Below are 23,139 nucleotides of genomic sequence, written 5' to 3'. Positions count from 1 at the left end.
GCTGGGATGTTGTCAGGAGGCTGCTGCTGCACAGCTGCAACTCCCAGCATACCTCTTTGTGCACTACAACTCCCAGCATACCTTTTTGCGCAATACAACTCCCCACAAGAAGGCATGCTGGGAATTGTTCCACTGTGCTGGCGGGCCCTGGGGGTGGGGGGGTGGCAACAGGATTGTGGAGGGACCCCACTACAGCGGCAGGTCCTGGAGGGTGAGGAACTGGTGGGGACCAAGCTGCACCGAATGGTTAAATGACTGCCGCCCGCGGGATCGCGGGCCACAGTCATTAGCAGTGGGGGCTGCTCCATATGTAGCAGACTTCTGCTGCATATGGAGCAGCTTGGGAGGGGTTAAATGCCGCTGTCAGGTGTGACAGCGGCATGTACAAATAGCCGACACAAGCGATCGCTGTGTGTCGGCTATTTGAATTTGGAGCCATCAGGGACCCGACAGTGCGCGGGTGGAGGAGGGGACACCAGGGGGCAGGGCGCTCAGATAGCCGCCGGCTGTGTTCTCTGCACTATACTTCATGTTAAGCTGCGCTATTATGATGCTTAACATGAAGTATCAATACCAGGAAATCCTGGTATCAAAAAGTTTTTCTTCTCGAAATATCGATAGTATCGATATTTCGGTGCATCGTGCATCACTAGTACATAGTATGATATTCCTTCTGACTGCAGTTACCATAGTTTGTATGCTCTAGTAATAAAGAACGACCAGTGTGTACAAACACCGAAGGCGAGCGATTAACAACGATTTTATGGTCAGCTCAAAGGATGCCATCAACATACAAAGCGATCATCACTGGTCTGCCTGCATACATGCCGAAAGGTTATCGATTGAATTTGAAAAGCAATAACCATTTTTGGCTCAATAATCTTTCCATGTTATAAGGCTCTAATGTTTTGCTTGTCATAGTAGATTGTCAGAAGTCCTACTGTGTCCCAGGTGTTCATGGGTAACCTTTCTCCTCCTGATGTTGCTGTGTGCACCCTCTTGTCTCACTATGTGTCCTGGAGGGGTCGTGTCTCCTCTCCTCTCTCGTCTCGCTGTGTCCCCTCTTCTCTCTCTCTCTCTCTCTCTCTCTGGTCTCGTCTCGCTGTGTCCCCTCTTCTCTCTCGTCTCGCTGTGTCCCCTCTTCTCTCTCGTCTCGCTGTGTCTCCTCTCCTCTCTCTCTGGTCTCGTCTCGCTGTGTCCCCTCTTCTCTCTCGTCTCGCTGTGTCTCCTCTCCTCTCTCTCTCTCTCTCTGGTCTCGTCTCGCTGTGTCCCCTCTTCTCTCTCGTCTCGCTGTGTCTCCTCTCCTCTCTCTCTGGTCTCGTCTCGCTTTGTGTCTCCTCTCCTCTGTCGTCTCGCTGTGTGTCTCCTCTCCTCTGTCGTCTCGCTGTGTGTCTCCTCTCCTCTGTCGTCTCGCTGTGTGTCTCCTCTCCTCTCTCGTCTCGCTGTGTGTCTCCTCTCTCTCTCTGGTCTGGTCTCGTCTCGCTGTGTGTATCTCCTCTCATCTCCTTCCCTTCCTGCTGTCATGGCTGCTGCTTGGTACCCTGGGAGGACTGTGTAACTATGTCACTCTCCGCTATTCAGCTCGGCGGCTTGGAGCTTATGGCAGATTGCTGATTTTTCTTCTGTTCTAAGGATCCTGTTTTCAGTGAGGGAGACACAGAGGAGGAGGAAGATGAGACTTCAGAAGAGAAGGTGGCGGAGGAGGACGAGGAGTTCACAGCCAATGAGGATGAGGGTGAGTGCAGCCCAGTGGCTGGGGGGTTGTGTGTGTGTGGGGGGGAATACCACTGTCACATGTCACTGTAGTTGCCATATACCCTAACTAGAACTTGGCTGAAATAGACAATAGAAATGTGACACTTGGCCCAGGACACTGACAGTGGTTCTGACAGTGTAGTGAAGGTGCATGTTCCTTACTGTATGCAGTACCTTTCTTTTAGCCATCGGTGCTGTAGTTTTTTTTATTCTTGCCTGTAACTTGTAGTGGTGAGGTGTTTGTGCCGCACTTAGGCACGCCTCACCACCGCTTCCTCCTCCCTCTTTGCTGCCAGGCCCAGCCTCCTGATGTTGCTGGCAAGGGCCTCGCGCCAACTTGCCAGTGTGCCCATGGTTGCGCCGCTCATCTGTGCTACAATGCATGCGCAATTAGGGACACAGGAGTGTGTAATACATGAGAAATCCAGGGCGCATGCGCATACTGGCAAGTCGGCGCACGGCCCTTGCTAGTTACGTCATCAGGAAGCAGGAGGCTGGGCCAGGCAGCAAAGAGGGAGGAGGAAGTGGTGGTGAGGCGTGCCTAAGTGCGGCACAAACACCTCACCACTACAAGTTACAGGCAAGAATAAAGAAAAAACTAATATAGCGATGGCTAAAAGAAAGGTACTGCATACATTAAGGAACATGCACCTTCACTACACTGTCAGCACCGGCAGTGTGCAGCACCGAGTATCTGGCCGTCTCCTCCCGGCAGTGTGCAGCACCGAGTATCTGGCCGTCTCCTCCCGGCAGTGTGCAGCACCGAGTATCTGGCCGTCTCCTCCCGGCAGTGTGCAGCACAGAGTATCTGGCCATAGCACGCCTGTGGGCCCAGAAAATAAGCCAATACACGGCCAGGGGAGGGCTTGTAGTTTTCTGCGACAGGTGCACTTAGTAATGGCGTCTGTCTACCATAAAGTAATGATGGAACCCCAAATATCACTTATAGGGTGAAATTGGGGAAAAAACTATTCCGCAAATTATGGGGGGGTTCCGTGTTTAAGTAAAGCACTTTACGGTAAAACTTAAATGATATCTTTATTGTATAGGTCAGTCTGAGTACAGCCATATGCAGGTATATAGGTCAGTGTGTATACAGGGATATGCAGGGTATATAGGTCAGTGTGTATACAGGGATATGCAGGGTATATAGGTCAGTGTGTATACAGGGATATATGGGGTATATAGGTCATTGTGTATGCAGGGTATATAGGTCAGTGTGTATACAGGGATATGCAGGGTATATAGGTCATTATGTATACAGGGATATGCAGGTATATAGGTCAGTGTGTATACAGGGATATGCGGGGTATATAGGTCAGTGTGTATACAGGGATATATGGGGTATATAGGTCATTGTGTATGCAGGGTATATAGGTCAGTGTGTATACAGGGATATGCAGGGTATATAGGTCATTATGTATACAGGGATATGCAGGTATATAGGTCAGTGTGTATACAGGGATATGCAGGGTATATAGGTCAGTGTGTATACAGGGATATGCAGGGTATATAGGTCAGTGTGTATACAGGGATATATGGGGTATATAGGTCATTGTGTATGCAGGGTATATAGGTCAGTGTGTATACAGGGATATGCAGGGTATATAGGTCATTATGTATACAGGGATATGCAGGTATATAGGTCAGTGTGTATACAGGGATATGCGGGGTATATAGGTCAGTGTGTATACAGGGATATATGGGGTATATAGGTCATTGTGTATGCAGGGTATATAGGTCAGTGTGTATACAGGGATATGCAGGGTATATAGGTCATTATGTATACAGGGATATGCAGGTATATAGGTCAGTGTGTATACAGGGATATGCAGGGTATATAGGTCAGTGTATATACAGGGATATGCAGGGTATATAGGTCAGTGTGTATACAGGGATATGCAGGGTATACAGGTCAATGTGTATACAGGGATATGCAGGGTATAGAGGGGTGGGCAGAGCGAGTGTGAAACAGTTGCTGATCTAGAGTCAAACTCCCGTGGCCAGGGCTGGATGTTCCCAAGTCTGGGAGTATCTGGAGACATTTATGTCTAGTAAGGAGCACCCGAGCACTAATCATTACATACAGCCTGCCTGTGGCCATAGCACTGATCAGTGTTATCTGTGATCATTACATACAGCCTGCCTGTGGGCATAGCACTGATCAGTGTTATCTGTGATCATTACATACAGCCTGCCTGTGGCCATAGCACTGATCAGTGTTATCTGTGATCATTACATACAGCTTGCCTGTGGCCATAGCACTGATCAGTGTTATCTGTGATCATTACATACAGCCTGCCTGTGACCATAGCACTGATCAGTGTTATCTGTGATCATTACATACAGCCTGCCTGTGGCCATAGCACTGATCAGTGTTATCTGTGATCATTACATACAGCCTGCCTGTGGTCATAGCACTGATCAGTGTTATCTGTGATCATTACATACAGCCTGCTTGTGGCCATAGCACTGATCAGTGTTATCTGTGATCATTACATACAGCCTGCCTGTGGCCATAGCACTGATCAGTGTTATCTGTGATCATTACATACAGCCTGCCTGTGGCCATAGCACTGATCAGTGTTATCTGTGATCATTACATACAGCCTGCCTGTGGCCATAGCATAGCACTGATCAGTGTTATCTGTGATCATTACATACAGCCTTCCTGTGGCCATAGCATAGCACTGATCAGTGTTATCTGTGATCATTACATACAGCTTGCCTGTGGCCATAGCACTGATCAGTGTTATCTGTGATCATTACATACAGCCTGCCTGTGACCATAGCACTGATCAGTGTTATCTGTGATCATTACATACAGCCTGCCTGTGGCCATAGCACTGATCAGTGTTATCTGTGATCATTACATACAGCCTGCCTGTGGGCATAGCACTGATCAGTGTTATCTGTGATCATTACATACAGCCTGCCTGTGGCCATAGCACTGATCAGTGTTATCTGTGATCATTACATACAGCCTGCCTGTGGCCATAGCATAGCACTGATCAGTGTTATCTGTGATCATTACATACAGCTTGCCTGTGGCCATAGCACTGATCAGTGTTATCTGTGATCATTACATACAGCCTGCCTGTGACCATAGCACTGATCAGTGTTATCTGTGATCATTACATACAGCCTGCCTGTGGCCATAGCACTGATCAGTGTTATCTGTGATCATTACATACAGCCTGCCTGTGGGCATAGCACTGATCAGTGTTATCTGTGATCATTACATACAGCCTGCCTGTGGCCATAGCACTGATCAGTGTTATCTGTGATCATTACATACAGCCTGCCTGTAATAGACTCTCTGGCTGCCGGGGAAGAGGTAGGAGACCTCCAGCAGTCAGTTACAACAATCGGGACAGAGACAGGAGCTTCAGCTATATCACACTGCCCGCTCCTCCTCACATCTCTCACACACACGCTGTGGCCCGGCTTCTCTCTCTCTCTCTCTCTCTCACACACACGCTGTGGCCCGGCTTCTCTCTCTCACACACACACACACGCTGTGGCCCGGCTTCTCTCTCTCTCTCTCACACACGCTGTGGCCCGGCTTCTCTCTCTCACACACACACACACACGCTGTGGCCCGGCTTCTCTCTCTCTCTCTCACACACGCTGTGGCCCGGCTTCTCTCTCTCACACACACACACACGCTGTGGCCCGGCTTCTCTCTCTCTCTCTCACACACGCTGTGGCCCGGCTTCTCTCTCTCTCTCTCTCACACACGCTGTGGCCCGGCTTCTCTCTCTCTCACACACGCGCTGTGGCCCGGCTTCTCTCTCTCTCACACACGCGCTGTGGCCCGGCTTCTCTCTCTCTCACACACGCTGTGGCCCGGCTTCTCTCTCTCTCTCTCTCACACACACGCTGTGGCCCGGCTTCTCCCTCTCTCTCTCACACACGCTGTGGCCCGGCTTCTCTCTCTCTCTCTCTCTCACACACGCTGTGGCCCGGCTTCTCCCTCTCTCTCTCACACACGCTGTGGCCCGGCTTCTCTCTCTCTCACACACGCTGTGGCCCGGCTTCTCTCTCTCTCTCACACACACGCTGTGGCCCGGCTTCTCTCTCTCTCTCTCACACACACGCTATGGCCCGGCTTCTCTCTCTCTCTCTCACACACACGCTGTGGCCCGGCTTCTCTCTCTCTCTCTCTCACACACACGCTGTGGCCCGGCTTCTCTCTCTCTCTCTCACACACACGCTGTGGCCCGGCTTCTCTCTCTCTCTCTCTCACACACGCTGTGGCCCGGCTTCTCTCTCTCTCTCTCTCACACACACGCTGTGGCCCGGCTTCTCTCTCTCTCTCTCTCACACACACGCTGTGGCCCGGCTTCTCTCTCTCTCTCTCTCACACACACGCTGTGGCCCGGCTTCTCTCTCTCACTCACTCACTCACTCACACACACACACACACACACGCTGTGGCCCGGCTTCTCTCTCTCACTCACTCACTCACTCTCACACACACACACACACGCTGTGGCCCGGCTTCTCTCTCTCACTCACTCACACACACACACACACACACACACGCTGTGGCCCGGCTTCTCACTCTCTCTCACACACACACGCACGCTGTGGCCCGGCTTCTCTCTCTCACACACACACACGCTGTGGCCCGGCTTCTCTCTCTCACTCACTCACTCACTCACTCACACACACACACACACGCTGTGGCCCGGCTTCTCTCTCTCACTCACTCACACACACACACACACACACACACACGCTGTGGCCCGGCTTCTCTCTCTCACTCACTCACACACACACACACACACACACACACGCTGTGGCCCGGCTTCTCACTCTCTCTCACACACACACGCACGCTGTGGCCCGGCTTCTCTCTCTCACACACACACACGCTGTGGACCGGCTTCTCACTCTCTCTCACACACACACGCACGCTGTGGCCCGGCTTCTCTCTCTCACACACACACACACACACACGCTGTGGCCCGGCTTCTCTCTCTCACACACACACGCACGCTGTGGCCCGGCTTCTCTCTCTCACACACACACACGCTGTGGACCGGCTTCTCACTCTCTCTCACACACACACGCACGCTGTGGCCCGGCTTCTCTGCTTCCATTATTGGTGTCAGTCAGTGAGCATTCGTCACCAGCTTGTGCCATCCCCCTCCTTCTCTTATACTGGTGGTATGGTTGGTATATATGCCAGTGGCCTGGTAAACATGGCTGCTGATTGCCGCCTCTAACGTTCCCATATGGGTCGGGGCGCCCTGCCTCCTCTAACGTTCCCATATGGGTCGGGGCGCCCTGCCTCCTCTAACGTTCCTGTATGTGTTCTGTTGGTGCAGCTGAGGATGAGGAGGACACCATTGCAGCAGAGGAGGAGATGGCGGGACAGCAGGATCATGCTGAAGAGCTCTCCCAGCTGGCCAGAGAAGGTAGGTGTGATACCCTCCAGGGTGGGCCAGGGGCTGTAACTCACAGTAGGCCCCTTTGTTACATGGCGTATGATAATATAGGGGCCTTGTGCTTATAGTAAAGAAGGGCTTCCCTACAAGTTAGAGCAGTGACCCCGGCTGGCAGAGGCAGCAGATACAGTGGCTGCTTTATAGGTGACTGAACAAAATGGCCACATTTCATTTTCACATTTCCTAATTATTTAATTTTCACAGGCGAGATGTCCTTAGATGAGCTGCTGCTGAAATACTCTGTGCTGTCATCAGCTCAGGAGAGTGCCAGTCTGAGTGAGCATGACAGTTTGGCCAATCTGGAGTCTTGTGGTGAGTGGCTTTGTGGAGAAGGGCTGGAGGTAGATGGCGGTGCCCCTGTCAGCTCCACCCCTGTCCTCAGGATGTGTGTGGTATTACAATTCAGCTCCATTCCCTTAAATAGAACTGATCTCCATAACCCAAACTGAGGTCAGGAGTGACGCTGTTTCTGGAAGAAGGCGGCAATGTTTGCTCATGGTTATTCTATTCTCAGACTCTTCAGATTGTGACTCATCAGACTGTGAATCTGAAGGAGTTGAGTTTCTGGTGAAACAGGATGACTGTGACCCCTGCAGTGACTGTCCGCAGCGTGAACACGCCGAGCCGAAGGAAGAGATTACGGATATCGCAGCCACGGCCGAGTCTCTGCAGCCCAAGGGATATACATTGGCCACCACTCAGGTACCGCTGTTCTGTAATACCGTAGTAAACAGTGTGCCACCACCCCTTGTGTATGCTGTGCCGCCCCCCACCACCACCACCACCATCATCTTTATAACTAATATCCTCCTCCTTCTGTAGGTGAAGACTGCGGTCCCGTTCCTTCTGCGCGGAGAGCTGCGGGAGTACCAGCACATCGGTCTGGAGTGGTTGGTCACCATGTATGAGAAGAAGCTGAATGGGATTCTGGCAGATGAGATGGGACTTGGGAAAACGATTCAGACCATCTCCCTGCTGGCCCATCTGGCGTGTGAGCGTGGTGGGTGTTGCATTGTTGCATAGCGTTGCGTTGCTCACATCAACTTTTCACCATGCACAGACATGGATTTAACCCTTCCCTGTCTCTTCTAGGGAATTGGGGCCCTCATCTGATCATCGTTCCCACCAGCGTCATCCTCAACTGGGAAATGGAGCTGAAGCGCTGGTGTCCCAGTTTTAAAATACTGACATATTATGGCTCCCAGAAAGAACGTAAACAGAAGAGACAGGTATGCGTGCGGCGACAAGGCCCGCTGGGGATTGGGTGTATGGTGACCGGGCCCGCTGAGGTGGGGATTGGGTTTATGGTGTTGTGTTGTGGGCCCGGGGGGGGAGAAGGGGAAATCAGGTTGTGCAATGACGGGGCCTGTCTGGGGGTAGCGTCTGTGCACTTTGGTACCAGCACTCACTTTTTTGGTCTCCGTATTAGGGGTGGACGAAGGCGAACGCTTTCCATGTGTGCATCACCTCTTACAAGCTTGTTTTACAAGATCATCAGGCTTTCCGCAGAAAGAACTGGAAGTATCTGATCCTGGATGAGGCTCAAAACATCAAGAACTTCAAATCCCAGCGCTGGCAGAGTCTCCTGAATTTCAACAGGTGAGCGTAGTGTGACCAGCGTCCTGTCCTGGGGCTGAGATATAACACAACAGGTGAGAGTAGTGTGACCAGCGTCCTGTCCTGGGGCTGAGATATAACACAACAGGTGAGAGTAGTGTGACCAGCGTCCTGTCCTGGGGCTGAAATATAACACAACAGATGAGAGTAGTGTGACCAGCGTCCTGTCCTGGGGCTGAGATATTACAGGTGAGAGTAGTGTGACCAGAGTCCTGTCCTGGGGCTGAGATATAACACAACAGGTGAGAGTAGTGTGACCAGCGTCCTGTCCTGGGGCTGAGATATAACACAACAGGTGAGAGTAGTGTGACCAGCGTCCTGTCCTGGGGCTGAGATATAACACAACAGGTGAGAGTAGTGTGACCAGCGTCCTGTCCTGGGGCTGAGATATAACACAACAGGTGAGAGTAGTGTGACCAGCGTCCTGTCCTGGGGCTGAAATATAACACAACAGGTGAGAGTATTGTGACCAGCGTCCTGTCCTGGGGCTGAGATATAACACAACAGGTGAGAGTAGTGTGACCAGCGTCCTGTCCTGGGGCTGAGATATAACACAACAGGTGAGAGTAGTGTGACCAGCGTCCTGTCCTGGGGCTGAGATATAACACAACAGGTGAGAGTAGTGTGACCAGCGTCCTGTCCTGGGGCTGAAATATTACAGGTGAGAGTAGTGTGACCAGCGTCCTGTCCTGGGGCTGAAATATAACACAACAGGTGAGAGTAGTGTGACCAGCGTCCTGTCCTGGGGCGGAGATATAACACAACAGGTGAGAGTAGTGTGACCAGTGTCCTGTCCTGGGGCTGAGATACAACAGGTGAGAGTAGTGTGACCAGCGTCCTGTCCTGGGGCTGAGATATAACACAACAGGTGAGAGTAGTGTGACCAGCGTCCTGTCCTGGGGCTGAGATATAACAGGTGAGAGTAGTGTGACCAGCGTCCTGTCCTGGGGCTGAGATACAACAGGTGAGAGTATTGTGACCAGCGTCCTGTCCTGGGGCTGAAATATAACACAACAGGTGAGAGTAGTGTGACCAGTGTCCTGTCCTGGGGCTGAGATACAACAGGTGAGAGTAGTGTGACCAGAGTCCTGTCCTGGGGCTGAGATATAACAGGTGAGAGTAGTGTGACCAGCGTCCTGTCCTGGGGCTGAGATATAACAGGTGAGAGTAGTGTGACCAGCGTCCTGTCCTGGGGCTGAGATACAACAGGTGAGAGTAGCGTGACCAGCGTCCTGTCCTGGGGCTGAGATACAACAGGTGAGAGTAGTGTGACCAGCGTCCTGTCCTGGGGCTGAAATATAACACAACAGGTGAGAGTAGTGTGACCAGTGTCCTGTCCTGGGGCTGAGATACAACAGGTGAGAGTAGTGTGACCAGAGTCCTGTCCTGGGGCTGAGATATAACAGGTGAGAGTAGTGTGACCAGCGTCCTGTCCTGGGGCTGAGATATTACAGGTGAGAGTAGTGTGACCAGCGTCCTGTCCTGGGGCTGAGATATAACAGGTGAGAGTAGTGTGACCAGCGTCCTGTCCTGGGGCTGAGATATAACACAACAGGTGAGAGTAGTGTGACCAGTGTCCTGTCCTGGGGCTGAGATACAACAGGTGAGAGTAGTGTGACCAGCGTCCTGTCCTGGGGCTGAGATATAACACAACAGGTGAGAGTAGTGTGACCAGCGTCCTGTCCTGGGGCTGAGATATAACAGGTGAGCGTAGTGTGACCAGCGTCCTGTCCTGGGGCTGAGATATTACAGGTGAGAGTAGTGTGACCAGCGTCCTGTCCTGGGGCTGAGATATAACACAACAGGTGAGAGTAGTGTGACCAGCGTCCTGTCCTGGGGCTGAGATATAACAGGTGAGCGTAGTGTGACCAGCGTCCTGTCCTGGGGCTGAGATATTACAGGTGAGAGTAGTGTGACCAGCGTCCTGTCCTGGGGCTGAGATATAACAGGTGAGAGTAGTGTGACCAGCGTCCTGTCCTGGGGCTGAGATACAACAGGTGAGAGTAGTGTGACCAGCCTCCTGTCCTGGGGCTGAGATATAACAGGTGAGAGTAGTGTGACCAGCGTCCTGTCCTGGGGCTGAGATATAACACAACAGGTGAGAGTAGTGTGACCAGCGTCCTGTCCTGGGGCTGAGATATTACAGGTGAGAGTAGTGTGACCAGCGTCCTGTCCTGGGGCTGAGATACAACAGGTGAGAGTAGTGTGACCAGCGTCCTGTCCTGGGGCTGAGATATAACACAACAGGTGAGAGTAGTGTGACCAGCGTCCTGTCCTGGGGCTGAGATACAACAGGTGAGAGTAGTGTGACCAGAGTCCTGTCCTGGGGCTGAGATATAACAGGTGAGAGTAGTGTGACCAGCGTCCTGTCCTGGGGCTGAGATACAACAGGTGAGAGTAGTGTGACCAGCCTCCTGTCCTGGGGCTGAAATATAACACAACAGGTGAGAGTAGTGTGACCAGCGTCCTGTCCTGGGGCGGAGATATAACACAACAGGTGAGAGTAGTGTGACCAGCGTCCTGTCCTGGGGCTGAGATATAACACAACAGGTGAGAGTAGTGTGACCAGCGTCCTGTCCTGGGGCTGAGATATAACACAACAGGTGAGAGTAGTGTGACCAGCGTCCTGTCCTGGGGCTGAGATATAACACAACAGGTGAGAGTAGTGTGACCAGCGTCCTGTCCTGGGGCTGAGATATAACACAACAGTGAGAGTAGTGTGACCAGCGTCCTGTCCTGGGGCTGAGATACAACAGGTGAGAGTAGTGTGACCAGCGTCCTATCTGGGGCTGAGATATAACACAACAGGTGAGAGTAGTGTGACCAGCGTCCTGTCCTGGGGCTGAAATACAACAGGTGAGAGTAGTGTGACCAGCGTCCTGTCCTGGGGCTGAGATATAACAGGTGAGAGTAGTGTGACCAGTGTCCTGTCCTGGGGCTGAGATAACAACAGGTGAGAGTAGTGTGAACCAGCGTCCTGTCCTGGGGGCTGAGATATTATAACACAACAGGTGAGCGTAGTGTGCCCCAGCGTCCTGTCCCTGGTGGCTGTCGATTTTACAACAGGTGAGAGTAGGTGTGACCAGCGTTTTCCTGTCCTGGGGCCTGACGATATAACAACAACAGGTTGAGGAGTTAGTTGTGACCAGCGTCCTGTCCTGGGGCAGGAGATACCAAACAGGTGAGAGTATTTGTGAGATGTAGTGTGACCAGCCTCCTGTCCTGGGGCTGAGTATCTTACAGGTGAGGAAGTAGTCGTGACAGCGTGTCCTGTCCCTGGGGCTTGAGCATTTATAACAGGATTGAGAGTAAGTGTGGACCCCAGCGTCCTGTCCTGGGCGACTGAGGATACAACAGGTGATGAGAAGGTAGTTTGACCAGCGGCCTGTTCCTGGCTCGGAGGGTTGGGAAGGGCTGCAAATATAACCCCACCAGGTGAGAGTTAGTGGTGGACCAAGACGTTCCTGTTCCTGGGGACTGAGATATAACACACAACAGAGTTTGAGGAGTAAGTGTGACCAGCGTCCTGTCCTGGGGCTGAGATACAACAGGTGAGAGTAGTGTGACCAGCGTCCTGTCCTGGGGCTGAGATATAACACAACAGGTGAGAGTAGTGTGACCAGCGTCCTGTCCTGGGGCAGAGATACAACAGGTGAGAGTAGAGTGACCAGCGTCCTGTCCTGGGGCTGAGATACAACAGGTGAGAGTAGTGTGACCAGCGTCCTGTCCTGGGGCTGAGATATAACAGGTGAGAGTAGTGTGACCAGCGTCCTATCCTGGGGCTGAGATATAACACAACAGGTGAGAGTAGTGTGACCAGCGTCCTGTCCTGGGGCTGAGATACAACAGGTGAGAGTAGTGTGACCAGCGTCCTGTCCTGGGGCTGAGATATAACAGGTGAGAGTAGTGTGACCAGCGTCCTATCCTGGGGCTGAGATATTACAGGTGAGAGTAGTGTGACCAGCGTCCTGTCCTGGGGCTGAGATACAACAGGTGAGAGTAGTGTGACCAGCGTCCTGTCCTGGGGCTGAGATACAACAGGTGAGAGTAGTGTGACCAGCGTCCTGTCCTGGGGCTGAGATATTACAGGTGAGAGTAGTGTGACCAGCGTCCTGTCCTGGGGCTGAGATACAACAGGTGAGAGTAGTGTGACCAGCGTCCTGTCCTGGGGCTGAGATATAACACAACAGGTGAGAGTAGTGTGACCAGCGTCCTGTCCTGGGGCTGAGATATAACACAACAGGTGAGAGTAGTGTGACCAGCGTCCTATCCTGGGGCTGAGATATAACACAACAGGTGAGCGTAGTGTGACCAGCGTCCTGTCCTGGGGCTGAGATATTACAGGTGAGAGTAGTGTGACCAGCGTCCTGTCCTGGGGCTGAGATACAACAGGTGAGAGTAGTGTGACCAGAGTCCTGTCCTGGGGCTGAGATATTACAGGTGAGAGTAGTGTGACCAGCGTCCTGTCCTGGGGCTGAGATACAACAGGTGAGAGTAGTGTGACCAGCGTCCTGTCCTGGGGCTGAAATATAACACAACAGGTGAGAGTAGTGTGACCAGCGTCCTGTCCTGGGGCTGAGATATAACACAACAGGTGAGAGTAGTGTGACCAGCGTCCTGTCCTGGGGCTGAGATATAACACAACAGGTGAGAGTAGTGTGACCAGCGTCCTGTCCTGGGGCTGAGATATAACAGGTGAGAGTAGTGTGACCAGCGTCCTGTCCTGGGGCTGAGATATAACACAACAGGTGAGAGTAGTGTGACCAGCGTCCTGTCCTGGGGCTGAGATATAACACAACAGGTGAGCGTAGTGTGACCAGCGTCCTGTCCTGGGGCTGAGATATAACACAACAGGTGAGAGTAGTGTGACCAGCGTCCTGTCCTGGGGCTGAGATATAACAGGTGAGAGTAGTGTGACCAGCGTCCTGTCCTGGGGCTGAGATACAACAGGTGAGAGTAGTGTGACCAGCGTCCTGTCCTGGGGCTGAGATATAACAGGTGAGAGTAGTGTGACCAGCGTCCTATCCTGGGGCTGAGATATAACACAACAGGTGAGAGTAGTGTGACCAGCGTCCTGTCCTGGGGCTGAGATATAACAGGTGAGAGTAGTGTGACCAGCGTCCTGTCCTGGGGCTGAGATATAACACAACAGGTGAGAGTAGTGTGACCAGCGTCCTGTCCTGGGGCTGAGATATAACACAACAGGTGAGCGTAGTGTGACCAGCGTCCTGTCCTGGGGCTGAGATATAACACAACAGGTGAGAGTAGTGTGACCAGCGTCCTGTCCTGGGGCTGAGATACAACAGGTGAGAGTAGTGTGACCAGCGTCCTGTCCTGGGGCTGAGATACAACAGGTGAGAGTAGTGTGACCAGCGTCCTGTCCTGGGGCTGAGATATAACAGGTGAGAGTAGTGTGACCAGCGTCCTATCCTGGGGCTGAGATATAACACAACAGGTGAGAGTAGTGTGACCAGCGTCCTGTCCTGGGGCTGAGATATAACACAACAGGTGAGAGTAGTGTGACCAGCGTCCTGTCCTGGGGCTGAGATATAACACAACAGGTGAGAGTAGTGTGACCAGCCTCCTGTCCTGGGGCTGAGATATAACACAACAGGTGAGAGTAGTGTGACCAGCGTCCTGTCCTGGGGCTGAGATATAACACAACAGGTGAGCGTAGTGTGACCAGCGTCCTGTCCTGGGGCTGAGATATAACACAACAGGTGAGAGTAGTGTGACCAGCGTCCTGTCCTGGGGCTGAGATACAACAGGTGAGAGTAGTGTGACCAGCGTCCTGTCCTGGGGCTGAGATACAACAGGTGAGAGTAGTGTGACCAGCGTCCTGTCCTGGGGCTGAGATATAACAGGTGAGAGTAGTGTGACCAGCGTCCTATCCTGGGGCTGAGATATAACACAACAGGTGAGAGTAGTGTGACCAGCGTCCTATCCTGGGGCTGAGATATAACACAACAGGTGAGAGTAGTGTGACCAGCGTCCTGTCCTGGGGCTGAGATATAACACAACAGGTGAGAGTAGTGTGACCAGCGTCCTGTCCTGGGGCTGAGATACAACACAACAGGAGAGAGTAGTGTGACCAGCGTCCTGTCCTGGGGCTGAGATATAACACAACAGGTGAGAGTAGTGTGACCAGCGTCCTATCCTGGGGCTGAGATACAACACAACAGGTGAGAGTAGTGTGACCAGCGTCCTGTCCTGGGGCTGAGATATAACACAACAGGTGAGAGTAGTGTGACCAGCGTCCTGTCCTGGGGCTGAGATATAACACAACAGGTGAGAGTAGTGTGACCAGCGTCCTGTCCTGGGGCTGAGATATAACACAACAGGTGAGAGTAGTGTGACCAGCGTCCTGTCCTGGGGCTGAGATATAACACAACAGGTGAGAGTAGTGTGACCAGCGTCCTGTCCTGGGGCTGAAATATAACACAACAGGTGAGAGTAGTGTGACCAGCGTCCTGTCCTGGGGCGGAGATATAACACAACAGGTGAGAGTAGTGTGACCAGCGTCCTGTCCTGGGGCTGAGATATAACACAACAGGTGAGAGTAGTGTGACCAGCGTCCTGTCCTGGGGCTGAGATATAACACAACAGGTGAGAGTAGTGTGACCAGCGTCCTGTCCTGGGGCTGAGATATAACACAACAGGTGAGAGTAGTGTGACCAGCGTCCTGTCCTGGGGCTGAGATATAACACAACAGGTGAGAGTAGTGTGACCAGCGTCCTGTCCTGGGGCTGAGATACAACAGGTGAGAGTAGTGTGACCAGCGTCCTATCCTGGGGCTGAGATATAACACAACAGGTGAGAGTAGTGTGACCAGCGTCCTGTCCTGGGGCTGAAATACAACAGGTGAGAGTAGTGTGACCAGCGTCCTGTCCTGGGGCTGAGATATAACAGGTGAGAGTAGTGTGACCAGTGTCCTGTCCTGGGGCTGAGATACAACAGGTGAGAGTAGTGTGACCAGCGTCCTGTCCTGGGGCTGAGATATAACACAACAGGTGAGCGTAGTGTGACCAGCGTCCTGTCCTGGGGCTGAGATACAACAGGTGAGAGTAGTGTGACCAGCGTCCTGTCCTGGGGCTGAGATATAACACAACAGGTGAGAGTAGTGTGACCAGCCTCCTGTCCTGGGGCTGAGATATTACAGGTGAGAGTAGTGTGACCAGCGTCCTGTCCTGGGGCTGAGATATAACAGGTGAGAGTAGTGTGACCAGCGTCCTGTCCTGGGGCTGAGATACAACAGGTGAGAGTAGTGTGACCAGCGTCCTGTCCTGGGGCTGAGATATAACACAACAGGTGAGAGTAGTGTGACCAGCGTCCTGTCCTGGGGCTGAGATATAACACAACAGGTGAGAGTAGTGTGACCAGCGTCCTGTCCTGGGGCTGAGATACAACAGGTGAGAGTAGTGTGACCAGCGTCCTGTCCTGGGGCTGAGATATAACACAACAGGTGAGAGTAGTGTGACCAGCGTCCTGTCCTGGGGCTGAGATACAACAGGTGAGAGTAGTGTGACCAGCGTCCTGTCCTGGGGCTGAGATACAACAGGTGAGAGTAGTGTGACCAGCGTCCTGTCCTGGGGCTGAGATATAACAGGTGAGAGTAGTGTGACCAGCGTCCTATCCTGGGGCTGAGATATAACACAACAGGTGAGAGTAGTGTGACCAGCGTCCTGTCCTGGGGCTGAGATACAACAGGTGAGAGTAGTGTGACCAGCGTCCTGTCCTGGGGCTGAGATATAACAGGTGAGAGTAGTGTGACCAGCGTCCTATCCTGGGGCTGAGATATTACAGGTGAGAGTAGTGTGACCAGCGTCCTGTCCTGGGGCTGAGATACAACAGGTGAGAGTAGTGTGACCAGCGTCCTGTCCTGGGGCTGAGATACAACAGGTGAGAGTTGTGTGACCAGCGTCCTGTCCTGGGGCTGAGATATTACAGGTGAGAGTAGTGTGACCAGCGTCCTGTCCTGGGGCTGAGATACAACAGGTGAGAGTAGTGTGACCAGCGTCCTGTCCTGGGGCTGAGATATAACACAACAGGTGAGAGTAGTGTGACCAGTGTCCTGTCCTGGGGCTGAGATATAACACAACAGGTGAGAGTAGTGTGACCAGCGTCCTATCCTGGGGCTGAGATATAACACAACAGGTGAGCGTAGTGTGACCAGCGTCCTGTCCTGGGGCTGAGATATTACAGGTGAGAGTAGTGTGACCAGCGTCCTGTCCTGGGGCTGAAATATAACACAACAGGTGAGAGTAGTGTGACCAGCGTCCTGTCCTGGGGCTGAGATACAACAGGTGAGAGTAGTGTGACCAGAGTCCTGTCCTGGGGCTGAGATATTACAGGTGAGAGTAGTGTGACCAGCGTCCTGTCCTGGGGCTGAGATACAACAGGTGAGAGTAGTGTGACCAGCGTCCTGTCCTGGGGCTGAAATATAACACAACAGGTGAGAGTAGTGTGACCAGCGTCCTGTCCTGGGGCTGAGATATAACACAACAGGTGAGAGTAGTGTGACCAGCGTCCTGTCCTGGGGCTGAGATATAACACAACAGGTGAGAGTAGTGTGACCAGCGTCCTGTCCTGGGGCTGAGATATAACAGGTGAGAGTAGTGTGACCAGCGTCCTGTCCTGGGGCTGAGATATAACACAACAGGTGAGAGTAGTGTGACCAGCGTCCTGTCCTGGGGCTGAGATATAACACAACAGGTGAGCGTAGTGTGACCAGCGTCCTGTCCTGGGGCTGAGATATAACACAACAGGTGAGAGTAGTGTGACCAGCGTCCTGTCCTGGGGCTGAGATACAACAGGTGAGAGTAGTGTGACCAGCGTCCTGTCCTGGGGCTGAGATACAACAGGTGAGAGTAGTGTGACCAGCGTCCTGTCCTGGGGCTGAGATATAACAGGTGAGAGTAGTGTGACCAGCGTCCTATCCTGGGGCTGAGATATAACACAACAGGTGAGAGTAGTGTGACCAGCGTCCTGTCCTGGGGCTGAGATATAACAGGTGAGAGTAGTGTGACCAGCGTCCTGTCCTGGGGCTGAGATATAACACAACAGGTGAGAGTAGTGTGACCAGGTCCTGTCCTGGGGCTGAGATATAACACAACAGTGGAGCGTAGTGTGACCAGCGTCCTGTCCCTGGGGCTGAGATATAACACAAACAGGTGAGCAGTAGTGTGACCAGCGTCCTGTCCTGGGGCTGAGATACAACAGGTGAGAGTAGTGTGACCAGCGTCCTGTCCTGGGGCTGAGAATTACAACAGGTGAGAGTAGTGTGACCAGCGTCCTTTCCTGGGGCTGAGATATTACAGGTGAGAGTAGTGTGACCAGCGTCCTGTCCTGGGGCTGATGAATAAACAGGTGAGAGTAGTTGTGACCAGCGTCCTATCCTGGGGCTGAGATATAACACAACAGGTGAGAGTAGTGTGGACCAGCGTCCTGTCCTGGGGCTGAGATATAACACAACAGGTGAGAGTAGTGTGACCAGCGTCCTGTCCTGGGGCTGAGATATAACACAACAGGTGAGAGTAGTGTGACCAGCGTCCTGTCCTGGGGCTGAGATACTAACACAGGTGAGAGTAGTGTGACCAGCGTCCTGTCCTGGGGCTGAGATATAACACAACAGGTGAGAGTAGTGTGACCAGCGTCCTGTCCTGGGGCTGAGATACAAACAGGTGAGAGTAGTGTGACCAGCGTCCTGTCCTGGGGCTGAGATATAACACAACAGGTGAGAGTAGTGTGACCAGCGTCCTGTCCTGGGGCTGAGATATAACAACAGGTGAGAGTAGTGTGACCAGCGTCCTGTCCTGGGGCTGAGAATAACACAACAGGTGAGAGTAGTGTGACCAGCGTCCTGCTCCTGGGGCTGAGATATAACACAACAGGTGAGAGTTAGTGTGACCAGCGTCCTGTCCTGGGGCTGAGAATAACACAACAGGTGAGAGTAGTGTGACCCAGCGTCCTGTCCTGGGGCTGAGATACAACAGGTGAGAGTAGTGTGACCAGCGTCCTGTCCTGGGTCTGAGATATAACAACAGGTGAGAGTAGTGTGACCAGCGTTCCTGTCCTGGGGCTGAAATATAACACAACAGGTGAGAGTAGTGTGACCAGCGTCCTGTCCTGGGGCTGAAATATAACACAACAGGTGAGAGTAGTGTGACCAGCGTCCTGTCCTGGGGCTGAAATATAACACAACAGGTGAGAGTAGTGTGACCAGCGTCCCTGTCCTGGGGCTGAAGATATAACAAACAGGTGAGAGTAGTGTGACCAGCGTCCTGTCCTGGGGCTGAGATATAACACAACAGGTGAGAGTAGTGTGACCAGCGTCCTATCCTGGGGCTGAGATATAACACAACAGGTGAGCGTAGTGTGACCAGCGTCCTGTCCTGGGGCTGAAATATAACACAACAGGAGAGAGTAGTGTGACCAGAGTCCTGTCCTGGGGCTGAGATATAACACAACAGGTGAGAGTAGTGTGACCAGCGTCCTGTCCTGGGGCTGAGATATTACAGGTGAGAGTAGTGTGACCAGCGTCCTGTCCTGGGGCTGAGATATAACAGGTGAGAGTAGTGTGACCAGCGTCCTGTCCTGGGGCTGAAATATAACACAACAGGTGAGAGTAGTGTGACCAGCGTCCTGTCCTGGGGCTGAGATACAACAGGAGAGAGTAGTGTGACCAGCGTCCTGTCCTGGGGCTGAGATATTACAGGTGAGAGTAGTGTGACCAGCGTCCTGTCCTGGGGCTGAAATATAACACAACAGGAGAGAGTAGTGTGACCAGCGTCCTGTCCTGGGGCTGAGATATAACACAACAGGTGAGCGTAGTGTGACCAGCGTCCTGTCCTGGGGCTGAGATACAACAGGTGAGAGTAGTGTGACCAGCGTCCTGTCCTGGGGCTGAGATACAACACAACAGGAGAGAGTAGTGTGACCAGCGTCCTGTCCTGGGGCTGAGATATAACACAACAGGTGAGAGTAGTGTGACCAGCGTCCTGTCCTGGGGCTGAAATATAACACAACAGGTGAGAGTAGTGTGACCAGCGTCCTGTCCTGGGGCTGAAATATAACACAACAGGTGAGAGTAGTGTGACCAGCGTCCTGTCCTGGGGCTGAGATATAACACAACAGGTGAGAGTAGTGTGACCAGCGTCCTGTCCTGGGGCTGAGATATAACACAACAGGTGAGAGTAGTGTGACCAGCGTCCTGTCCTGGGGCTGAGATACAACAGGTGAGAGTAGTGTGACCAGCCTCCTGTCCTGGGGCTGAGATATAACACAACAGGTGAGCGTAGTGTGACCAGCGTCCTGTCCTGGGGCTGAGATATAACAGGTGAGAGTAGTGTGACCAGCGTCCTGTCCTGGGGCTGAGATATAACACAACAGGTGAGAGTAGTGTGACCAGAGTCCTGTCCTGGGGCTGAGATATAACACAACAGGTGAGAGTAGTGTGACCAGTGTCCTGTCCTGGGGCTGAGATACAACAGGTGAGAGTAGTGTGACCAGCGTCCTGTCCTGGGGCTGAGATATAACACAACAGGTGAGAGTAGTGTGACCAGCGTCCTGTCCTGGGGCTGAGATATTACAGGTGAGAGTAGTGTGACCAGCGTCCTGTCCTGGGGCTGAGATACAACAGGTGAGAGTAGTGTGACCAGCGTCCTGTCCTGGGGCTGAGATATTACAGGTGAGAGTAGTGTGACCAGCGTCCTGTCCTGGGGCTGAGATATAACAGGTGAGAGTAGTGTGACCAGCGTCCTGTCCTGGGGCTGAGATACAACAGGTGAGAGTATTGTGACCAGCGTCCTGTCCTGGGGCTGAAATATAACACAACAGGTGAGAGTAGTGTGACCAGCGTCCTGTCCTGGGGCTGAGATATAACACAACAGGTGAGAGTAGTGTGACCAGCGTCCTGTCCTGGGGCTGAGATACAACAGGTGAGAGTAGTGTGACCAGAGTCCTGTCCTGGGGCTGAGATATTACAGGTGAGAGTAGTGTGACCAGCGTCCTGTCCTGGGGCTGAGATATAACACAACAGGTGAGAGTAGTGTGACCAGCGTCCTGTCCTGGGGCTGAGATACAACAGGTGAGAGTAGTGTGACCAGAGTCCTGTCCTGGGGCTGAGATATAACACAACAGGTGAGAGTAGTGTGACCAGCGTCCTGTCTTGGGGCTGAGATACAACAGGTGAGAGTAGTGTGACCAGCGCCCTGTCCTGGGGCTGAGATATAACACAACAGGTGAGAGTAGTGTGACCAGCGTCCTGTCCTGGGGCTGAGATATTACAGGTGAGAGTAGTGTGACCAGCGTCCTGTCCTGGGGCTGAGATATTACAGGTGAGAGTAGTGTGACCAGCGTCCTGTCCTGGGGCTGAGATATAACAGGTGAGAGTAGTGTGACCAGCGTCCTGTCCTGGGGCTGAGATATAACACAACAGGTGAGAGTAGTGTGACCAGCGTCCTGTCCTGGGGCTGAGATACAACAGGTGAGAGTAGTGTGACCAGAGTCCTGTCCTGGGGCTGAGATATAACAGGTGAGAGTAGTGTGACCAGAGTCCTGTCCTGGGGCTGAGATACAACAGGTGAGAGTAGTGTGACCAGCGTCCTGTCCTGGGGCTGAGATATAACACAACAGGTGAGAGTAGTGTGACCAGCGTCCTGTCCTGGGGCTGAGATATAACACAACAGGTGAGCGTAGTGTGACCAGCGTCCTGTCCTGGGGCTGAGATATAACACAACAGGTGAGCAAAGGTATCCGATTGGTAGGGGATCTCTTGGACTAGTCTGTTGGGGAAATTATTCTATGGGAGAAATTCGTTCATCAGTGGGATCTTCCTCCATCTCAGGTTCTCCAGTATCATCAGTCAGAAGCTACTGGAATGCTCTAGTGAAAGATTTTGCCTCAGTTGAAAAGAACAATAAGGCCCCATTCACACCACCGTGTCAGTTTACACTGTAAGGAATTCCTGATCAGGAGGCCTCAAAAGGCTTCAGGAAGGGAAGCATCAGGATTTCCTGACAGTGATCAGTTTTTACCTTCAGGAAACCATCTGAAATTGTCTTCAGGATTTCTTGATCCTCTTATAGAGTATTATGCCGCCCTCTCCCTCCCGTGTACCGTGCCACCTTTTAAGACTTGTTTGACAACAAAAGAGACAGCCATCGGAGCAGCCCCTAACCAACGTTGATAAGAAGACACTCTTGATACAATTTTCAGAATATCTGAATAGGACACCCCATGTAACAGTAATTCAGAGAAAACCATTTAACATTTACCGGTGTTGCAGAAAACGATGACAACACCCGCTCATGACAAAATTTACACCATCTAAGCCAGGCAGTCGCATACGACGTCCAAGTAGCAACGGAGAGAGCCTTCCTAAGGATCTCACATATTAGTCCCATATCAAAGTCCACAGTTCTGGTGGACAGGTTGGCCCCTCTTGAGCCGCATCTGGCACCAGCGACTGGAACCAGAAAAACTGTAGGAGAGACAATGCATCCGCAATTACATTACATTCACCAGGAACATATTTTGCTTTCAACCAAATGTCCAACTGAAAATCTAGCAAAACTAAATGTCTCAACAACTTAACCCCCATAACAAATTTGGATGAAAGACAGTTAATAGCAAACATAGCTCCGCGGTTGTCCACATTCACCAGAATATGTTTGTTACGAAAAAACTCACCCCAAAGTTCAAGAGCTACCACCACAGGAAACCATTCCAAGAGCACTATATTAGTCACCACACCAGCCTCAACCCATGTGTCATGCCATCTGGACGCACACCAGTGTGTGTTCCAATACAATCCAATTCCCAAAACCACAGCTACCTGCCGCGTCCGTGCAAAGACCCAAAGCATCAGCCTCCACAAAATCCTCTTGCCAAACTGCACGCCCATTAAACTGTGACAAACTTTTGCCACAACCTTAAATCGTCTTTAAAGGGGTAGTGCGGCGGTAAACAATTATTGACAGAATAACACACATTACAAAGTTGTACAACTTTGTAATGTATGTTATGTCTGTGAATGGCCCCCTTCCCCGTGTCCCACCAACCCCAGCCGTGTACCCGGAAGTGTGGTGCGCTATACATACCTGTCACATGCCGACTCGTCTCCGATCTTCAGTCTGCGATGTCGTCTTCGGCCGAATCCCTCCGTCCGTCCTGAGTGCCGGCCGCTCTCTGCCGCGTCATTGGCTGCTCAGCCGCGATTGGCTGAGCCAAACTGTGCTCAGCCAATCGCGGCTGAGCATCTGATGACGCTGAAGAGGGCGTCCGGCACTCAGGACGGACGGAGGGATTCGGC

The 23,139-nt window shown here is 52.3% G+C and overlaps 1 protein-coding gene across 1 annotated transcript in view; it reads left to right on the top strand.

Annotated features, from left to right (window-relative positions):
* Nucleotides 1-23,139, top strand: part of SRCAP (Snf2 related CREBBP activator protein) — an 87,156-nt gene that overhangs the window by 12,084 nt on the left and 51,933 nt on the right. The window contains exons 8-14 of the mRNA XM_069984765.1: nt 1,633-1,735; nt 7,092-7,181; nt 7,416-7,523; nt 7,726-7,913; nt 8,034-8,211; nt 8,304-8,440; nt 8,641-8,810. Coding sequence (XP_069840866.1) covers nt 1,633-1,735; nt 7,092-7,181; nt 7,416-7,523; nt 7,726-7,913; nt 8,034-8,211; nt 8,304-8,440; nt 8,641-8,810 — 974 coding nt within the window. The remainder of the gene's footprint in view (nt 1-1,632; nt 1,736-7,091; nt 7,182-7,415; nt 7,524-7,725; nt 7,914-8,033; nt 8,212-8,303; nt 8,441-8,640; nt 8,811-23,139) is intronic.

This window comes from Dendropsophus ebraccatus, chromosome 9 (genome assembly GCF_027789765.1).
Source record: "Dendropsophus ebraccatus isolate aDenEbr1 chromosome 9, aDenEbr1.pat, whole genome shotgun sequence".
Taxonomy (NCBI): Eukaryota; Metazoa; Chordata; class Amphibia; order Anura; family Hylidae; genus Dendropsophus; species Dendropsophus ebraccatus.
Note: the sequence above shows the minus strand (reverse complement) of the source record. Positions and strands in the feature narration are given on the sequence as shown.